The 21303-nt window shown below is 51.1% G+C and overlaps 1 protein-coding gene across 6 annotated transcripts in view; it reads left to right on the top strand.

The window, feature by feature from the left end:
- The first annotated feature begins 6388 nt into the window (after nt 1-6388).
- EPHB2 (EPH receptor B2) overlaps nt 6389-21303 on the top strand; it is a 157514-nt gene continuing 142599 nt past the window's right edge. For 4 of the 6 annotated variants that reach the window (XM_023529401.1, XM_023529402.1, XM_023529404.1 and 1 more), the window contains exon 1: nt 6389-6431. In XM_023529401.1, coding sequence (XP_023385169.1) covers nt 6404-6431 — 28 coding nt within the window. In that variant the 5' untranslated portion in view covers nt 6389-6403. Of the gene's footprint in view, nt 6432-9672; nt 9779-16765; nt 16777-17476; nt 17487-21303 lie in introns of those variants that run through there. The other 2 variants (XM_023529407.1, XM_023529403.1) reach the window with 2 other exon arrangements.

The raw sequence follows: 21303 nt of genomic DNA on the forward strand, positions 1-21303 counted from the left end.
ATCTCCGTCCAGCAGCAGCCTTGGGAGACGTCTCTTCTCTCACCCTGGGGCTGCTGGGACTTGTCTCCCTAAACTGACACCTCCAGAGTCTCATCCCCTCCACTTTATGCCCCTTTTTAAGTAAAACTCCTTAAAACTGCGTTCCTGGAGCCGTCTGTTTTCCCTCCCCTCTCGACACCTGGCTGCTTTCCCCCCAACTCCCCGCCCCAGTCTCCCTCTTATCTAAATCCCAAGGCGTCTTGTCTCTCCTTGAGAGATAAGGGGATTCCGTCTTCCCTACCCCTACCCCCAGCTGATACCGTAGTTAAAAGTAGTTAAAGTTAAACATTAGGCACTCATTGCTTGCCACTTAGAATAACTCCTGGCACATAGTAGGCACTTAAATACTTGTCGAGTGAGTAAATGGACTGTGTGTCCCATCTGTTCCGCCTGTTTGGAGATTCAGAGTGAAAAATCCTCAGGGGAAGCAGGATGTATTCTCTCCGACAGCCCGGTTTTCTTCCTAGCAAGAAAACACCATCGGTTTCTCACATTGGCTCTGGCTCAGTACAATAATAGTAACGCAAGAGCAGCAAGAATAGTTAACCTGCATGAGAGCGTGAAACGTGCCAGTGCCACGCCTTCTGTGCCCATCTCTGCAGGGGGCTCTGTTTTTCTCCCTGGTTTAGAGATGAGAATGCTGAAGTGCCCTGTGGCTAAGACACCTGCCTCTGGCGGAGAAGTAGCAGAGTTGGGATTTGAACCTGGTCTGAACCTCCAAGGCCCATGCACATCCTCATTACCCCACACCTCTGCACTGTTTTATTTTCCTCAAAAACTTGCCCTATTACAGATAGAAAACCGAAGTTCAGAATGAAGGGCTTGCCCACAGCCCCTGGGTGAGGGGTGGGGGTCCACGCCAGAGCCAGACCGAGGCTGGGGCCCATGTACATTATCCTCCTGGCCTGTATGGATTGATATAGGAGGATGCCCAGAACAAGACCGGTTAGAGACAGACAGCCCTTTCTGATTGCAGGGCAAGCGTAGCAGTAGCCAGGGGTAATGGAGGGAATGTCGGTGGACAGGGCTGGGAGCGAAGCCAGGAGCTGGAGCTTTGCACACAGCGTTCCTAGCTCCTGAGCCTCACAGATCAGAAGGGGGATGGAGTTTATCAACTCTATACCGTGTGCTATGATGTTGTGTTTCTGGGCAGAGAAATTAACCTCCAGGTTTGTCCAGAGGTCCTTGTTCCATTCCCGCTTTGACATTAGCTACACTCATTGGGTCACTCAGTTGCCAACAAGCCTTTAATGAGCATAGACTCTAAGCCAGGCATCAGACTCTTGGAGATGCATTGGCTATTAATGGTCACATCAAGCCAGGGCTCAACAATGCGTAGGCCGTCCCCAATGTCCTGATAGGCTACTGACCTCCCATACCAGGAGGCACCCTTTCCATACACTTGCCTCTTGTGAGACCCAGACCATGGCACTTTACCCCTCTGAGCCTCAGTTTCCTCCTCTGTGAAATGGAATCATCATTACCACTTCACAATACATTTGAGAAGATTAAAGGGGATGAAGAAAAGCTCCGCGTACAGTGCCTGGCATGTAGCAGCCTCTTCCTACATGTCTACAAATGGTAATTCCATCTGCTTCTGAACTGGGCCCCTAAGTTCTGACTCGGGAAGCTTGACTCGGTGTCCATTAATGGAGCCACATTTATCTGAACCCCTAAATGGCACATAGGAGGTCTGACAAAAGGTGTATCATTGATCTGTGAATTCGTTTCTAATGGAAATCACCCAATAGCATTAAAAAGAATCAAATTGCATTTCATTACCAACACAATAAATGCCCTCTAGCCAGAATAATAAAATCACCCCTCATCATGATTTCCCTAAGAAACAGATTGGGGCAGTGACGTGAATAAAATCGGTCATATAACCCCTTTGGAAAACAATTTTGCAGTTTCTAATAAAGCTAAACATATGCCTGCCCCACGGCCTAGCAAGTCCACTCCCTATGTAGTAAATGCTTAAAGGAAATGAGTGCACGTGTTCACCTAGGCAGGTACTAGACTAGATTAGAATGTTCATAGAAAGCTTTGCTCATAATAGCCCCAGACTAGAAAAGACCCAAATGCCCATCAACAAAGACTGGGTAAATAAACTGTGGTAGATTCACACAGTGGAATACCATGCAGCCATAAAAAAGAACAAACTGCTGGTAACACGAAGCATCATGGATAAATCTCAAAATCATTATGCTGGGAGCAAGAGGCCAGACCAAAGATCACTGAATGATTTCATTTCTAGGAACTTTAAAAGCAGGCAGAATTAATTAGCGGTGACGGAAGTCAGGATAGTGATCGCATGTGGTGAAAAGGGGTATCGATGAGGAAGGACACTAGGAACTTTCTGGTGGTAGTTACGTGGTGATACACATTTGGTAACTTCATCAAGCTGAATGCTGAGGGTCTGTGCCCTTGACTGTATACATATTATACCTCAGTGAAAAAATCAAGAATCCAAACCACACCCCTGTCTACTTTCTAATAGTGCGACGTTAGGCCAGTGACTTTACCTCTCTGAGCCTCAGTTTCTTTCATCTCTAAAAGAGTTGACAATTTCTATGTCACGGGGTTGTGAGAATTTAATGAGATAATTACCACTGGTGCAGGGGCCTGGCACACGGCAGGTGCTCAGCAGGGGGGGCCTATGTTGATGTTGTCCAGTGAGACCCAAGCTGGGCCTCGGGCAGATGAGCAGCGCAGGAGGAGCCTGGCGTCTACCCATAGATGAGCCTGGTGTGTCTAGCTGGCACTCATGTGATTTCTGTGACAATCTCCAGCTTATCTTTCAAAGCATGTCTCCCCAGACCCTTTCACATCCCACAAGTAACCTGCAAAGTGGTCACACAGTGGAATCAGTTTAACCTCTCCATGTGCCACCAAGGCTTGGTGAGAAAGACCTCCAACCACATAGGAATCAGTTCTTTTCTGATCAAAATTCAGTAATGACCAAGTACCTGCTGTGGACCAGGCTGTGGGCCAGGCCCTGGGCCTGGGGCCGGGGTGTGGCAGTGGGAAGACCACAAAAGATGTCTGCCCTCAAGGAATTTAGAGCCTGGTGGCAGAGCAGACAGTCGTCGAAGAACCTCACAGACGTGGGACAATCGCATCCTAGAAAACTACTTCAGAAGACGTAAGAGAGGATTGGATCTGGTAAGGTCCGAAAAGGCTTTCTGGAGGATGGGACACAGGAGTGCAGGCTGAAAGATGAGTCGGCTCCAAGGGAAGGGAGGGTGCACCAATGAGGGGACACAGCTTGGGCAAACACCCAGTAGGAGTGTGGATTCCTGGTGGCTGAAGGGATCTAGAGAGGCTGGAGCTAAGAGGTGGAGAGCGAGAGGGGTGGGATGAGGCCAAGCCTTACCTTGCATGTCCTCATGCTGGGAGCAACAGGAAGCCAGCCATTTCAGAGTTGTCTGCAGGGGAGAGATGAGATGATGAAACTGGCCTTTTGTGAAAGAATAACAAAGCCTCCTCATTGACCACCTACAGTGGGCCGTGAACTGAGCTAGGGCCTCTGGCCACACTCCTAATCTTGACCACCTCCTGCAAGGGGGTCTCTCACTCCCACCTTTAAGGATGGAAAAGTCAGGTCAGGAAGGCATTATCATGACCTTCCAATGAGGGAGTGGAGGAGCTGGGATGCACACCCACTCTGTCTGAGGCCACGTGCACACACTTCCCACTGCGCCCTCCTCATCTACCACAGCCTCGGAGTGTAAATCCCTCTGTTCTCAGCTTTGCTTTCCTCATTTCTAGAAAGGGGTTAGGTCCAGTCCCACCTCCTTCCTAGGGAATGTCGCCAAGTTAGATGAAAATAAAGGATGAAGTAGCCAATGGTCAGAGTGAGCAAGCCCCTATGACCAAGCCCCTGAGTTTATAGAAGGGGAAACTGAGGTCCAGAGAGGAGGGTTGGCTGACCCCAGATCACATAGCTGGAGGCAGGGCTGGGATTAAAACTCATGCTTCTTATAAAGTAGCAGCAGCTACTTTATACCAGAAACCCAGGCAGAGCAGTGGACGGGACACGACTGCCTTTTGTTCCGACCCGGTTACTGGGCCAGGGCCCCAGAGAGTCAGGCTTGCATCTGCCCATCCTGGGTAGAGCGGCTGTGGACCACAGATAGGCTTGGGCCAGGTTAATTACATTAATAATAGCTAAAACTTATTAAGTACTTTCTATGTGCCAGATACTGCACTAAGTGCTTTTACTGAATTAGTCCTTGGAATTGCCCCTCCATCCTCCCACCCAATGAAGTGACTTGACTGAGGTCAGACTCCATCAGGGTCTGTGACCTCTGGACTGACCAGGCTGTCCCAGGGGCTCTTCGTTGTCCGAGTAGGTCAACTTGAGAACCTCCAAACCCCACTGCCATGGGCCAGGGGCAGGGCTCTGAGATGACTCCCCCACCCAGGGGAGCAAAGCAAACCCCTTGGAGTGGGCTGCGGCCTGTGAGCTGGCATTGCCAGACCCCGGGGACCTCTGTCAGCAGGGGTGGCCTGTGGGAGAGCCATCAGGATTCCGCTGCCACTCAGGTGTGACCTGTCTCATCACCTGGAATGAACTCTTTTTGTCCTTTTGCCAGTGGCATGAGCTCTAGAACCCATCGCGCTTTGGAGCTGAGCTAGACAGCTAGAGGGGAAGGACAGTGAAATCGGGCAGGCCCTGCTCTGCCACTGACACACTGTGTACCTTTGGGCAAGTCACTTCACCTCTCTGTGCCTCGGTTACATCATTTGGCAAAGGAAAATAGTAATGCCCACGTGGTAGAGTTGTGCAAATTCAATGTGAAAGCACAGGAAAAAGCTGGCAGAATAGCACTTTGGCTAAGCGTTAGTGTGACTCTAGAGCCAAATTTCCCAGCTCAAATCTTGGATCATTGTTTGCTAGCCACTTGAGCAAGTTACTTTTCCTCCCTTGCCTGAGTTTCCCCATCTATAAAATGGGGAAAGTAAACTTGTATTTCACTGAGTTACTGTGAGCATTCAATGTGTTTGTTTCCACACATAAAAGTTCTAAGTTTTGACTATTGTTCTTATTTCCTTTCATCTTCCCCTCTCAACCTGCTTCTATTCTCACTCTGGCTACTGGGAAGCTCAGAGCAAACATTGTTTTCTGATTATAGTCATTATCTCATCCCAGGTTCATGGGACAGTTACCTGCAAGGGCCTTCTGGCTGCTTTTTTTAATGTAAATGTAATTTTATCTAGATAGATAGATAGATAGATAGATAGATAGATAGATAGATAGATATAGATATATAGATCGATCTATATATCTATATAGATCTATCTATCTATATATCTATATAGATCGATCTATATATCTATATATCTATATAGATCGATCTATATATCTATATCTATCTATCTATCTATCTATCTATCTATCTATCTATCTATCTATCTATATATATAAAATAAACTTCCCTCCAATTCTTTCTAGAAATAGCAGAGTATATAGTATTTTATGAAAACCAGCAGGGTAGGCTATACATGTCCTGGGGCCTCTTGTCAATGAGCTCCTTGTCTTCAGAGCTTGTCCCATTCCTTTGTATGCATGACTGTGGTGGATCCCAGTACATATTGGTGCCCTGGAAAAAAAGAGGCATGGAGGTCGGGGGCTGAGGTGTGCAAGTTGGATTCCAGCCCTACATCGGAGGCCGAGGTGCTGAGGTGAGTCGCTGGTCCTTGCCTCCTGGGGCACGCAGAGAGAAGAATGGGTCTGAGGAGAGAATGCATGAAGTGCTACAATTGCTGTCATCAAGACACGTGGTTTGACAAAGGACATTTTTCTCAACTTTTGAATTTATTTATAACGACTTGTTTATTGTGTCCTTAGCTTTGTGCCCAGAGCTGTCTAAGCCCTTAACCTGCGTTATTGTGCTGACACTCCATTCCCACCTCCCTCCCCTAACCCTCCCCGCGCCCTCTGAGGTGGGTAGTTTTATCTTTCTTGGCAGATGAGGAAATGGAACCGAGCCAGGATGTGACTTGCTCAAGGCAGATCAGAAATGAAATTTGAAGTCCAGAATCCTTACTCTTAACTTCTACCGTGTGCCACTTCCCCGTGGAAAGAAATGGAGCGGGATAGTTTAAACTGGGGCTGACCAAGAAAACCCAGACAACCCTGTGCTGGCTGCCACAGTACAGGGTTTTCAACCGGCAAGGGGCAGGAGAAGGAAGGGACGTGGGGCAGGGTAGGTGCCATGGCCCGGACCCTTCCATGGCATCGGAGGTTTGCTCTTTTCTCTTCCTGGAGTCCCAGATCATCAGAACCAGACTTGAGACGTGCTTTAGTCCCGTGTTTACCCGAGTGTCTGACAGAGCAGACTCTAGGAGGAACACGGAAATGGCATTAAATAACACTGAATCACACGGTAAGAAAGTTCCCCTTGCCTTCTCCTCCACGCCTGCTGATTACTCATGGAGAAAGTCTCTGTTTCCTGCCAACATGTCTCTAACACCTTGCTGACAGCCCCTAATCTCCCTTTTCAATAAGGAAAAGCAGGCCTCAAGCTCAGACCCTACTAGGGAACTAGAATGCCAGGGCATCATTTTGCTTTCATTGCGTATGGTTTATGTATTTTTATTTTTATTTAATAAACACATATATAGCACTTACTAAGTGTCACTGCTTTGTAAATATTAACTCTTTTTAGCCTCATAACAACTTCACAATATAGGCATTATTATTTTCAGCTTACAGATGAGTAAGCTGAGGCACAGAGAGGTTAAGTAACTTGCCCGAGGTCACACAGTGAGTGTGTCAGCAAGGATTATGAATCCAGGCAGCTGGCTCCACAGCCCATGTTCTTAACCAACTCGCCAAACTACTTCTGGTTATAGGCATCTATGCTGACTTTTTTCTAGTTATAGTAGTAACCTGATTTTTCCTTTACTAATGAATTTATTTCAGGAAAAAACAGGTGAGTCAATCTAAAAGTGTAGTTTATGTGGGTTACGTGGTTAAAGTCCTAAAAATAGTTCAGGAATGACTGAAGTTTGAGAAACTCCAGTCTAATCCAAGCCTTTCATTTGCCAGTGGAGAAGCCGAAGCCCAGAAAGGGGACAGGGCCTTTCCAGGGTCATACAGCAAGTGAGCCTGTAATCCACCAGGGCAGATGGGGCTGAGATCTCACCTGCTGGCCACCCCCTATCTGCTTTCTGTACTCAGGGATGATGGGGCACCTGGAGGGAGGAGTGCTAATGTGTGCTCACCTGCCTGGAAGTATCCCCCGGTGCTGTAACAGGATCCCCGTTATCTCTGCTGCTTCCTGCCCAGGCAAGCCCTCACCCCAGGCCCAAGCCCACATCAGCATTTTGGCCACCAGGGAGCTGACTTCCTTCACATTCTCTACCTTCTCTTCCAAGTCTCGGTGCAGCCTGAGGGAGTTATTATCCTCAGCCTGCTCATCAGTGCTCACCTTCCTCACCTTCATACCTTTCCAGAAGGTTCCACACCTCTGCCTTGCAGGGACATGAGTTGACCTGGGTTCAAATTCTGATTCTGCCAGAGAGTGCTTAGCCTCTCTAAGCTTTGCTGTCCCCGTGTTGAAAGTAAGGAGGAATAGGATCAAGGACAGTTGTCTAGGATAATGCATGAGGTGAGGCGTGCTTGCTGCGGATATCACTGCTCAGCTCCCTTCTGAGCTACTGAGCTTCAGGGGCCACCTCTTTGTCCTGGAGGGACATAAGTCTCCAGTGAAGAGGTGAATGAATTGGGGTCATCGTACCCATCATAGAGATGAGAAAACCAGCTTCTCCCAAAATCAGACATTGGTCTAGAATAATACCTTATGGGTAGTGGTTCCACTCACAGGCTTCGGACCCTGGCTGATCACTAGCTCCACAGCCTTGGGTGGGTCATTTCTCTTCTCTTGGCCTCAGTTTCCCCGTCTGTTGAATGAAACCTGCCGTGCAGGGTTACCATGAGGCTTAAATGTGATAAATGTTCGTCATGTCTGAGGCACTCGACCAATGTTATTTATGATTATCTTTATGCCTGTGTAGACAGAAAGATCACCGTGCAACGTTCCTACCATGTAGACATACAAGGGAAATAAAACTCCCTTTCCAGTTAGAGCCTCTGAAAAGGGCTTGATGGAGTTGGATCTACGCTATTTTGTTTCTCATTCATTCTTCCAGTCAACAGTCTTTTTTCACAAACTTCTGCGTGGCCATCATGGCGTGGAAGAGAAAGCATGAGCTCCAAAGTCTAGCAGCCCTGGGTTTGCATCCCAGTTCCCCCACTCCCTGGCTGTGTGATCCTGGGCAAGTCCTTTCACCTCTCTGAGCTTCAGATTCCTTATCTCTAAAATGGGAATGATCAGAGGACCTGCCTCACCAGGTTGTTGTGGGGATTAAATGAGCTGGTACATGCAAAATGCTTGGCACACATCCTGGCCACTACTGTTGTGAACTTACTACTACACCTCGGGCCCTCCCGTAGGCTCTCGTGGCCAGTTTAAGTAGGTTCAGCAGACATACAAGTCAGTCCCACGTCCTGGTGAAGGAAGCGCCGGTGCTACACCCAGCCTGGGTGGTCAGGGAAGGCTTCCCTGAGCCCAGTGAAAGGGGAAAGAAAAGACATACTAGTCAGAGGGGTCAGCACAGGCAAAAGCTTGGCGTCCTGAGAGGGAGTCCTCTCTGCCTTTGGCTTCACTTGGGCTACATGTGGGGGAGAGGCAGGAGATGAGGCTGCTGAGTAGACAGGCCCCCCCGGGGGACAGTTTGTTGGGGGAGCTTGACAAGGTTAAGGATCTTCCCCGAACATCCTTTCACTTCCCCTCAATAACCTGGTGCGGATCTATCATCCCCGTATTTATCTAAACCCTTGCTGGACCCATTTATATCCTCAGCCTCTGCAGCTTCTTGGAGTAATGAGCTCCAGATGTGGTGATGGGGCCTTCCCGAAACTTCCACCTCGAGCCCGGAGGGTGCTGGGATTGGGGAGATAAGAGGAAAAACTTAGAGCTTGCTCCCCAACCCTGGCTTCACCCTTATGCGAGCCTAACACAGATTAGTGTGGGTGCTGGGCCCCTGGGGGTCCCAGGCCACTGCAAGACCCAAATCTTGGGCCTGAGCAATCTGTATGCCAGTGCATCTGTGGGCTTCTCAAGGGGCACCCCACAGATACGGGACCCACTGTGACCACTCCAGGAGAAAGACGGGCCACCCAGAAAGTGCTTTCAACCCACAAAGGTAGCAGGAATGTCCCCAAACCAAATCAAAATGTTAAGGCTTGAAGAGGCTCAGAAACCTTTTGTACTGTGGTTCCCATTTGTCAGTCTCAATTTCTACCAGCTCGAGCCGTGTTCTCGCTGTCCTCGGCAGGATGGAGCTGCACGGTGCAAGATTTCATCATACTGCTCAGAACGGGGTGCAATTTAAAACTTATTTATTGTTTATTTCTGGAATTGTCCATTTAATACTTTCAGACCATGGTTGACCACAGATAACTGAAACCACGGAAAGTGGCACCGTGGATAAGGGAGAGCTACTGTCAATGTATTAAGAAAAGTCCATAGCTTTGCCGTAATAAAACACCTGTATCTCTTGACAGAAACAGAAAGTAACTGTAACTATAAATACAACAGGAAGAGGGCAAGGAGATTATGGTACAGTTCAAGCCTGATGCTCGCTCTCTCAGCCGGGTGCCCACAGAAAGGAGGGGAGCCTGGGACAGGATTTGGGAGACCAGAAAGGCATGAGGAAGCAGCCAAAAGTAATACAAGGACAGTTTACAGGAACTGGTTGCTGCCGTGGGCAACCGGCACTCGATCTCACCAGCACGTCATGTGGGGCCATGTAGATGGACCCCAGAATTGCCACTGCCCTCACTGGACAAGGCTGCTCTTGGGGGTTATCATTCTTGCATTTCCCCATTTGCTGTCTGTGAGAGGGTAGAGGCCCGCAGGCAGGAAGGCAGAAGTGAGAGGTCTGCCTGTGAGGTGAGGGGCAGGTGAGGTGAGGGGCAGGAGCTTCTGAGGCAGATCCTGAGCCCGAGGCTTGCATGCAGGCAGCGTCTCAGCGGCCCCCAGGCAAGGCTTCTCTTTGAGGGATCAGGGGATTGAGGAGAATTGAAAAGGAGAAACATTCTCACTGTGTAGTATTCTAGAATGCAGTGTCAGGTCCCACGAAATCCCCCCGTGAGATAACAGGTCCAGTGAAGAGAACGGACTTATCCAAGGCACGTGGAAGCTACAAAGCTCTCGGCTCTCCTTTTGCTGCACTGACCTGCCTTCCCCAAATTTATTTTCACTCACTTTTACAGTTTTCAAGTATTTTTAGATGGGCGCAGGAGAGGGAATCTCCAAATCGAATGGGCAGGAGGCTACCTTCAGCCAAACAATTGTCTGTGGGAAGAACCAGAGCCTCAGAAAGATCCACCTGCCCCAGTGGTCTCCCACCCTCCCCCGGCCCCCAGTCCACTGCCCTCAGGGTGACTTTCTGAATCCATGTTATCAGAGGGATGACACAGGACTGAGAGGAGAGCCATGTCACTGGCTTTGAGAAGGCTCCCTGGGAAAGCTAGATGCGTTGGGTTCAAATATTAGTTCTGCCCTGGCTGGTCACATGACCTTGAACAATTACTTCACTGCTCCGTGCCTCAGTTTCCTCATCTGAAATATAGGAATAATACAGTGCCTATCTCATAGGAGTGTTAAGATTAAATAAGGTAATACATGTAAATGCTTCCAACTTAGCCTCGCACGAGCATTATGTGTGTTTGCTGCTATTATTATTATTCACAGGGAAGAAAGGAAGGAGACCCATGTTTATTTAGCCTATGTTTATTTGGCCCTCGTGAAGGGCCAAGCACTGTGCCTGCATTGTGCGTAGCTCATCTTACGCAATTCTCAGGACAACTCCAAAAGGTAGTTCTTTATCAGAGGAGAAGAAAGGGCTTCAAGAGCATAAGTGTCGTGCCTGGGGTCACACCATTGTGGGGGTACAGCGCACATTCTGGGCACATGGGTGTTCACTACATAGACTCAGGCAAAGTGGGGAGGTGGGACATGCAGCAAAAGGAGACAAACCAGTGCAGCCCAGGGCTCCCGCGGTGGGGGTGGGGACTTCAGGATGGAAGGAGTGGCCGGGCTGACTCAGGAATTCCGGGGGAAGAAGCTTACCCTTTCTCCCACAGGCACTGAGGAGCCACCAGCAGGCCACAAGCAGGGAGTGACATGATAAAAGGGGTGTTCTGGAAAGGTCTGTGCGGCTGTGGTTTCAGGATGGATGGGCGGTGGAAAGGTCCAGAGGGGAGGCAGGAAGCTCAGCTGGGCGGCTGGACTAGAAAGGGCCCCCGAGACAGGCACAGGAAGCCTTCGGTCAGACTGACCCCCAGGACCTCGGGGCAAGGCTCAGACAGGTCAGGGCCCAGGACCTGTGGTGCTGAATCGACCCCAGACATCCCTGCCTCCTTTCCTTTGCCAGTTTTTGGCTTTATCTGGGAGTCTCCAGAGGGTGTCCAGCTGGGTTGCGCTGTCCCAGCCGTCTGCAGATTGATGAGGTGCAGGGGAAGCGGCCGGCTGGGCGGGGTGGCGGGCCTGTGAGACAGGCCTGTAGGAGAAGGGGGAGCGGGAGGATGTTCTCCAGCCCAGAGACACGCTCTGACCCCACCTCCACCTTGGAACCCAGCTGGTCCCGGCCGATGACCCCGTGTCCCTCCTCTCTCCATTCCTGAAAGCCTGCCCTGGGCCAGGCTGGCAACCCAACACCTGTTACCTCAGTCTCTCCTCACAGACACCCTGCGGGGCGAGTGGAGAGGGGCCACATGCAAGCATCTTAGACATGAGGCCGCTGTCCCACACTAGATAACCAAGCCACCAGTAGGAGAAATGCACCGGAACCTTCTGTACCAGGGTCAGAAATGTCTATGATATGTTAAGAGCAGGTTACAAACAGTACATCGAGTATGATGCCATTTGTGACTTTCAAAGGGATAAGTATGCATTTATGCCTCCCTATACGCATTTTTTGCACAGTGAAACATCTAAATGATATCTAATTGTGACTACTTCTGGAAAAAGAGCTTTTGCCTTTTCACTTTTGCCTTTTCACTTTATATTCTATAATGTCTTATAATAAGCATATACTTTTTTCCACTTAAAAACTGTTTTTAGAATTCAGAATAATGGCACGGGTGTTGTCGGAGAGAGAAGGGAGGGCTTTCTTGGTACTGGTGGATGATGAGTGGGCTGCTGTTGCGGGGTCTAAGGGGACTCAGAGCTTGAGTCATTCTCTGTGCTGAGAGCCCCACCCCAGGATCCCACTGGGAGGATCCCGCTGACCCACATGCAGACATTAAGGTGAGTGGGGCCAGTTGAGGAGGGTCCCCCAAAGGCCTGTGAAGGATGATAAGATTTGACTAGATGAGAAAGAGAGCTGAGGGCATTCTAGAAGGGAAGTTAGAAGCAGACTCCAGTCAGCTGTAAATCTAAATCTCTTCTCTTTTACTTCCCAGCTGTGGGACCCCGAGCAAATGGTGTCATTTCTCTGATCCTACGTTTTCTCACCTGCGTAATGGGGATCCTAATGTTACTAAAAATTAACCGTGCTCACTATGCGTAAGCTATTATTTTTTAAGTATGGGGATCCCAAAAGCTGGGGGATGGCCCCAGACACCTGGAAAGCACCTTGCCAGATGTCCAGGACCCCAACCTGAAAAGGCAGAGGGTCAAGGAGGATTGGGCTTCCTAGGCAGCTGGACAAGGGCGGGGAAACTAACAGCACCTCATAAGGGCCCCAGGCAGTCCTTGCATGACAGCCTGTGTATCCAGTAGCAGCTAGCACTCACTCGTATGGGTGCTGCCTCTGAAGTAGGGCTCCGGGACATCCACAAAGCAGGACACCATGGTGCCCATCCAGTAGTTAGCTAATGAACCCACCAGAAAATTTAATCAGGTAACGAACATCTCCTCAGGGCCTTTGCACTTACTCTTCTGCCTGGAATAAGTTTTCCCTAGTTATTTGCCTTGCTTACTTCCTGACCTGCCATAAGGTGTCCTGAAAGAACACAGCACAGCCACTAGTCACCAGGGGACTTCAGCAAAACCCTTGGACTCCCTGAACCACAGTTACGTTACCTGTAAGATGAGGATTCTGCCTGTTTTCTCTGTGTCCCTCGTGTGCTCCTCCCTCCCCCGTGCAACCTCAGTTGTGGGACCTGTTACCCTTTATTGCACTTAATGGTGGTCTGTCTGCCCCAAGCCCTTCCTGGCCCCCTCCCCATTATCTGCATTGCCCCAGGGCTGGACCTCATTCCTATAGCCTGAGGCCAGCATACAGATGCTAGCGAAGGCCTGATGAATGAACGAATGTCCATGTGGCAGGACTGTTGTAAGAAATACAGGAGGCAATGAAGGGGAAAGTGCCCTGCAAACTGTGAAGCACTGCACTGTCATCTTTAAGGAGTCTTGGCCCGTGGCCACACCAACCACACCCTCCGTGCCTCTGCCTCAGGCTACCCTTCTATGTGTCTCTGAGACTTGCGCAGAGAATTCAAAGCAGTCCCCCCTCCCTTGTGTGTTCTGTGACACACTTTAGAGGAGGTGTGGGCAATGTTCTCACAGAGGCAATTAGCAGTGCACCTTCCTCGATGACAGTAGCCCCTTCAGGAGGGGCTGCTCTCCATAACCACCCTTGCCTGGCGGCCCCTACAGCCCACGACCTGCAAAGCCAGACTTTGGGCCTGGCCAACAGCAGGGGGGCAGGGTGTGTGTGTGTGTTGGGGGGAATCTCAAGGGCCTGCCTCAAATCCCATCCATTCAATACTCTTTCTGCCCATCGACCTAAGGCTTATGCACTTTACAGTTTTCAAACTGCAGCTACATCCTCCAAGTTGCTATAGATGCCAAACTGCTTAGGCAGGTGAGATAGATAACACAGCCCACCCATTCTACAGCTTGGAAAGCTGAAACTTAGAGAAGTTCATGCTTGGTTTATTTAGACAGAGCATAATCTGACCCACCCTGCCCTCCTAGACCCCACTGTTTGATGGGCCTGGGGCATTCAGAAACAATTACGTCCCAGGGTGGGTGGAGGGCTGGGGACACACAGAAAGTGGGGCTGGGGAGCCCAGGAGGTGACCTTTGAGCCAGACCCTGAGAGCTGAGTAGGATTTTGGGAGGTAGGGTATGCTGGGAAGGATTTTAGCTAAGACCCATTCCAGGCTTGGCAGCAGGTGGCTGGGTCTTTAAGGACAGGAGTGGCTGTTGTATGGAATAGGGATGGCAGGCAGGAGCAGAGATGGAAATGGTAAGAGATTCATTCCAGAAGCCTGGCCCATAGTAGGTTCTCACTAAGTTTTGGTGGAAATGACCGCCAGTCTCATTTGGACCTTAACCTGTGGGTAGTGGGGAGCCACCGACAATCCTGGAGTGATGAGGTGTGAGTTGTGTGAAAAGGACACTCTGGGGAGGCAGAGCAGGTCTTAATCCGCATCTGCTGTGCTCCTCCTGCCTTACCAGCGCTCCTCTTCCCTTGCTCCTGGTGGCCTCACCCCGGTCCTCAGGCAGCAGCTTCCCACTCTTCCCAATGTCTGAGCCCCCGAGAATCTGCCTCCTGTCTCGCTGGCCACAGGAGGGCCAGCACATGTCTGCGGTTCACACATGTCCCCGTGTCCTGGAGGGCTGACATAACTGGGGAAGATGAGACCGATGGAGGCCAGGCCAGCTGAGCACACCCCAGGGCCTGCAGTGGTCACTTCCCACTGTTACAACCCATTTTTCTCTCCTCCTGGGGCCTTTCCACTATACCAGCCACAGCTTAAGAAAGTGGCCTTAGGCCACTGATGCTGGTGGCTTTGGACAGTTATGATGACAGCCTTGGGAGGGAGGCAATGTCTTGGATGGGTTTAAGATCCTATTTGGCTTTTTTCTGTCATGCTCACCACAACTCTGCAAAGGAGGGTCCCAATTTTCCACATGAGGAAACTGCGGCTCAGAGAGGTGAATTCAGTCACCCAAGGCCACAGAGTTCAGACCACAATTGTGACAGGTGGCTTCAGCTGTCTGGTTGCCGTGATCTTACCAAGTGCAGGTCTGTGGGCTGATCCAGGCTCAACATCACCTGGGAAGTTTGTTAAAAATATAGATTCCCAGCCGCCCATTGCCAGCCCATTCCCAAGATCCTAATTCTTTCCATCTTATGGAGTAAGGGACAGCCAGGACTAGTGTTTTTTAAAGGCACTCAAGTCCATTGTGATGCACAGCCAGCTGCTACCCTGTTCCACCACTATGTTAAAAGCACCACAAATTATGAAGAAAAAAAAAAAAGAGTGCAAAGTACACGCCAAGATGTCGGCAGTGGCAGTGAAGGGTGGAGGGACGATGGGGGGGACGATTATTATTTTGTACTTTGTATTTCCTTCTGACTTGTCTACATTTTCCACATTGCCTTTAATGAGCGTGTATTGCTTTTACAATGAGAAAAATAAATAACGGAACATCTGGGCGGGAGCGATGAGGAGAGGGCTGAGAACGAGAACGGGAGCTGTGCTCTCACAGACCTGAGTCAGTGCCCGGCACAACTGGGAGTCCACGCGGGGCTCTGAAGCCTGCCTCCGCCCTCCTCCCAGCCTGGCAGCCGCCCCGGCCACTGGGCTCTTGGGCAGGGCACCTGGTCTCCTGAACCTCAGTTTCCTCATTCGGAAAATTCGAAAACCTCAAAGTGTGGGTGGCTGTGTCACCAAGATCATCCCCATGGCCAACAATTGTCCTTCCTTCGCCCTGTCCCCTACCTCTCTTTTTTTTTTTTTTGGCAATGTGCTCCCTTACACAGGACACCCTTTGCTGCCAGTGTCCAACTGGAGCCTCGTCTCCTGCTCTAGCCCAGACCCTCATAGACCGCGGAGCTGGCAGGGGCTTTGGGGACCACCTCAGCCACCCTCATTCTGTAGCTGGGGAAACTGAGGTCTGGAGCAGCCACAGGACCTGGTTGCCGGCTCGAGTTTCCCAGGCATGGGAGAGGCATGCATGTGTTTGCTGCACATCTCTCTCCCTGTCGGCGCCTTGCTCAGTGTGTGTGAGGGGCAGCAAGTCACCATCTGTGTTTTCCAATAAAAGAAAATGAAAATTGAAGCACATTAAAAATAGCTCAATTGGGATTCCGCGCAGGGCTCTGAAGCCTGCTGTGGCAGAGACGCCCAGCCTGCCTCCTCCCTCCTCCCAGCCTGGCACCAATGCCACCAGGAAGTCATCTGAGGCGAACATCTCCTGGGAGGAGCCAGGGTATAGGCATTGTCCCCCATAGCACCAATCGGGCCATTGGAGATCCCCAATTCTGGCTTCCCAGCTCCCAGGTGCTGATGTCCAGGATCTTGGTGACCCACTAGAGGCAGGAGAAGGTAGATTCAGAGCCATATGCCACCCCACTGGGCAGACTGAGCACATCCACCCTCAGGTCCCCAGGGCCTTTAGCTGGATCTCCTACCTCCCAAGGATGTCACATGAGGGATGCCCTGTGACCAAGAGGAAGGCAGACTCCTCTGGAGGCCTGGAGACCTGGGTTCCCAGCGCACCCCTGCACTGACTCACTGGGCCTTGAGCAAGCCAGGACCCTCTCTGGGCCCATTTCCCCCTCTGTACAGGGAGGACATTGGCAAAGGCCACGGGAGTGGTACAAGTGGGCTTCTGAGCCCCAGTGTGCTGGTTTTAAAGGAGGCTGATTTAGACATTTTCTCCTAGGGGACGTGTGAGAGGACAGAATGAGGGAACATCAGTAAGCTCTTAGCTTAGCGCCTCGCATGGACAGGGGCTCCACAAATAGCCATTATCATAATCATTCCCATTATGGTTATTTTCTGTGAAATGGGAATGTGATGGCAAGCTGTAGGAAGCCTGAGTGAGGTCATACAGGAGATAGCTTTGCACAGGCTATCACCGCTCACCGTGAGAAAGGGCTGGCGTTTATCTAGCGGTGCTGGTTCCGTGATTCTCAGAGTGTCTCTTCCTACACCAGGAGTCCGGCTTTCTGCTGGGGGTCCTCCTATGCCTCTGACCTCAGCTACCATGCAGACCTCTGTAAGGCAGACAAGGGGGCATGATTCGTACCCCCACAGTCCAGAAAGTGCTGGGGCAGGGAGTAGTCCCAGGTTCCGTGGCCCAGCCTGCAGCAGAGGTCCACTGCCTGATAGGCCTGTCAGTGGCCTGGGAGTGGATGGGGTACCCAGGGAGGACTGGAGCTGCTCGTACCCGTACCTGGGCCTGTGCAAGCAAAAGCCAGACCACATCCTGCTGGTTGGCCTTGGGCAAGTTATATCATTTCTCTGAGCCTCAGTTTCTTCATCTGTAAAATGGGGATGATGATAGTTCCCAGGTTTTGGGAAAATTGGGTCCTGGGCAGGGCTTGGCACATGGTAAACACTAGCTAGACAGCCCCAAGAATAGCCCACCCCCAACCTGCTCTCCCATCCATCCAGAACAGCAACTGTTGCTGGGCCCAGCAGTGCCCAGTTACATGGGATGAACATCCGCCCTGCCACAGCTGCAAGCCTTTCTGGGATGCACAGACATGGGCAGGCAAGACCGGAAGTGCTAGAGGGGAGGGCTCTCCTCAACCTTGGCCGAGAATCCCCTCACCCTGCACCACCGCCCCCTCTCAGCAGAGGGGCTGCGCTTTTACTCAATGGTAGGAATGGGCGTGGGCTTCTTAAGGACGAAGCAGTTGCTGGTGTGCAGGAGATGGCCACTTTCTTTATGAAGGATGGTATATTAGTTTCTTATTGCTGCTGTAACAAATTACCACATCCTAGTGGCTTAACACAACACAAATGTATTCTCTTACAGTACTGAAGGTCAGAAGTCTGAAATGGGTTTGTTTTATTGGGCTGAAGTCAAGGTGTCCACGGGGCTACACTTCCAGCGGCTCTAGGAAAGAATCTGTTTCTGTGGCCTCTTCCAGCTTCTAGAGGCCGCCTGCACTCTTTGGCTTATAGCCCATCCCTCCGTCTTCCAAGAGCATCACTGCAACCTCTGCTCCCAGCCTCGCTTCTCTTCTCTCTCACCCTCCTGTCTTTCTCTTATAAGGACCCGTGTGATTGCACTGCGACCACTGGATAATCCAGGATAATCTCCCCATCTCAAAATCCCTAACTTAAATCTCATTTGCAAAGTCTCTTTTGCAATATAAGGTAACCAGTTCTGGGAATTAGGATGTGGACATCTTTGTGAGGGGAGCCAGAGTTTGCCTCCTCCTTGACCAGAGGGGCCTGGCTAATGTCGATGATAATAACATTACCATAACTTCCATTTATTGTGTGACTGCCTTGTGCCAAATTGTGTAGAAATTTGAGTTACAGTAACGACAGGCAATATTTTACCGAGCACTTACTATAGCCAGGCATTGGGCTAAGTGCTTTCCGTGCATGACCTCATTGTCACAGCCACCTGCAAGGTGAGTCCTGATGTTATTCTCATTCCTCTGCTCAGAAAGGGAAGGAAGTGGTCTGCCTGAGGTCCCTGGGTTAGGAAGTGGGGTTCAAATGTAGTTCTGACTGCTGAGCCCACACTCTCAGCTCCCTGGGATACACCATGCTTTTCTGGCGTTTGAACCCCACACCCGGCTTTCACTGCCAGGCTCCTGCTCTCCTGTCCTCTTGTTCACTGCCCAGCGTGTGCTCCTCACTCTGACAGCAAGAACCAGAGCTGCTTGCTTGGGCGTCGCCCTCGCCAGTCTGTGGGTTCCTCCAGGCAGGGGCTGTGGCCTCGGCAGGCGCACAGTAGGTGCTCAGCGAGGGAGTGTGTTGAAATCGGAGGAGTGGAGGTGGGCAGAGTGTTGAGGACTGCGTGTGGGAGAGGGGCGTGGGTGTATGCCTGAAGAGTTCTCTGTCCCAGTAGGAAGTAGGGGGCTGGGAGCCAGACAATTTGGGCACTAATTTTGGCTACTTTATTGAGTGGCCAAAACACAGCCTTGGTCCAGACCTTCCGTCCTGAGGCTTTTCGTCTGTAGAACGGGGTTCCAGTTGTACTCTGTCACCTCTGAAGGCCTTCGGGAGACACTGGCCCATTGAAAACAGTGCCTGTGGGCACTGTTACTCTCTGCTTGATCCCCTGGGCCCTTCCCCAGTTCCATCTTTCCACCTCAGAGAGCTTTCTGGGGCCCTTCTCCGGGTCCATGTCACTGAGTTTTAGGTCCCACACACTGCTGCCTCACCATGGGGTATTGGACCAACCTCCAGGCTGCCTCAGGCTTCCCATCTCTACACCTGGTGCTGTTGTCATGCCTCAGACCCTGGCATGACTTCTTCACAGCCTCTGTAGGACTGAGTAGTCTGCCCACCGTGGGCATGCTCCTCCCCGCCCCTGTGCTGGCCTGGTCAGCTCCCTGGGGTGGGGGCAGAGGAGAGAAAAGCACAGGTAGGAGGAGACAGCACACATTCTCTGTGCTCATTCAGTCACAGGCTTAGGAAGGAGTCCTTAGAATCTCCCTGTTCGTGGCAGCCTCCATCAGGGTCTTCCCACTTCCCTGGAGAGCTCAGTCGTAACCAGCGGGAAATGGGACAGATAATTGCAACTTTAAATAAGGCCAAGTTAATGCTCCCTGCCAGGCCCAGCACGAGGGATTTTCAGAGCTTTGATGGGAGGCAGTGGGAAGCCCCAGAAGGCGCCCAGAATCCCAGTGCTGCCACCAACTCTATGGTGACCCCAAGCAAGTCACTGCCCTTCTCTGAGCCTCGGTGTTCTCATCTGTTAAATGGGGAACAAATGGCATCACCTGTGAAAAGTAGCTGGCACAATGCCTGGCACATGGTAGGTACTCAGTAGCTGAAAGTCAGGATTATGATTATTACCCCTGTTCAAATGCAGCTGCCCATGCCGCCCGACCCCAGAGGTTATTCTGGGAGTTGTTCCCAGTCCCTTTGGTCTCAGGGTAACAAAGAATGATTAAAATTGTGGGACCAACCTCACCTGAGCTAAGCTGACTGTGCCAGGCCTTATGCTAAGAGCTTTGCATCCATACCTGTGAGTAAGGCTCGTTTAGTGCTCCCATTACCTAAATGAGGTCACTGAGGCTGCAGACCTGGGGTAAGTGTGGGGAAGAGAAGGCCAGCAGGGAAGGGATCAGGAGCACCAGTCAGCATGGGGGGACGGGACCACCCACCACATACCTTAACCCCGTCAGGGAAGCAGCCCATCCTAGTGGGGTGAGTGCCAGCGTGGTGAGATGCTTGAGGTTCCAGATCCAATTTCTCCATTAGAGCAGGAATTCCTGAGCCTGTTCCCAGCGTCAGCGGGTCTGCCGGGGCCACCCCAGGCAGCTGCCATCGCTGCCACCCCCACAGGATTCCTGGTAAAGAGGAGCTCTAGTGTGGGTCTGGGTTGTTAAGGGCTGATTGGGGCAGGGAGCTGGGCCTGATTATGGCCAATGGTCCTGTGGTCTTCCAGATGGACCGAGTGAGTAGCACAGCCAGCAGCCTGGGAAGGCTGCTCTTGGCTCAGCTCTGAGGCAAGCCTGGCCTGGTACATTTGTGAGCTTGGCACAGGCCACCTGCTCACGATCTGACATGGTCTTTCTTTGTGCTATGTCAGACCGTGGTATGGTGGGGAGCTGTCTCCTGGTCATACTGGATACCAGGAGCCACCATATTCCACTCAGCAGCCAGCATTGCAGGACCCCTGCCTCCGTCCAAGAGCCAGGCTAAGAAAGCATATCAGACACATTCTGGAAAGGAGTAGCCCAGAGAAAGGGCATCTAATCCAAGTTGGGGAAGGAGGATAGTGGTCAGGGAAGCCTTCCTGGAAGAAGAGAAACCTGAGCTAAGCCTCAAAAGGTAAAGAGGAATTTTCCAGGTGAAGAAAGTGGGCATCCTGGGCAGAAGAAGCAGCTTGGGCAGGTGAAGGAGGCATTTAAGAAACAAATCTTTCCTACTCTGGGCCTCTCTCCTGCTGCTCTGCCTGCCCACCATGCTCGAATCTTTTCAGAGAGGGTATTCCAGGCAAGGGTATGGCCAAGAGCAAAGGCTCGGCAGTGGAAGACAAGAAGGTATGGGCTGACGGTGAGCAGACTGGCCCCGTGGGGTGGAGTGAGGTGCATTTGGGTCAGAGGCCAGGGCCAGCCCACAGAAGGCCTTGAATGAACAGTCACTTGTAATAAAGACTGGTCTGGATGGTCCCGTCAGGGCAGGTAATGGAAGCATCTCTGCCTGGCCCATCAGCACCGGTCAATTTCCCAGGGTAGCACTGGCCTGGAGGCCTATACAATCATAGGTAAGGAAGAAGAGCCTGGTCCTCCCAGGATGGTGGCTGA

Source organism: Pteropus vampyrus, unplaced genomic scaffold (assembly GCF_000151845.1).
Source record: "Pteropus vampyrus isolate Shadow unplaced genomic scaffold, Pvam_2.0 Scaffold36, whole genome shotgun sequence".
Lineage (NCBI taxonomy): Eukaryota > Metazoa > Chordata > Mammalia > Chiroptera > Pteropodidae > Pteropus > Pteropus vampyrus.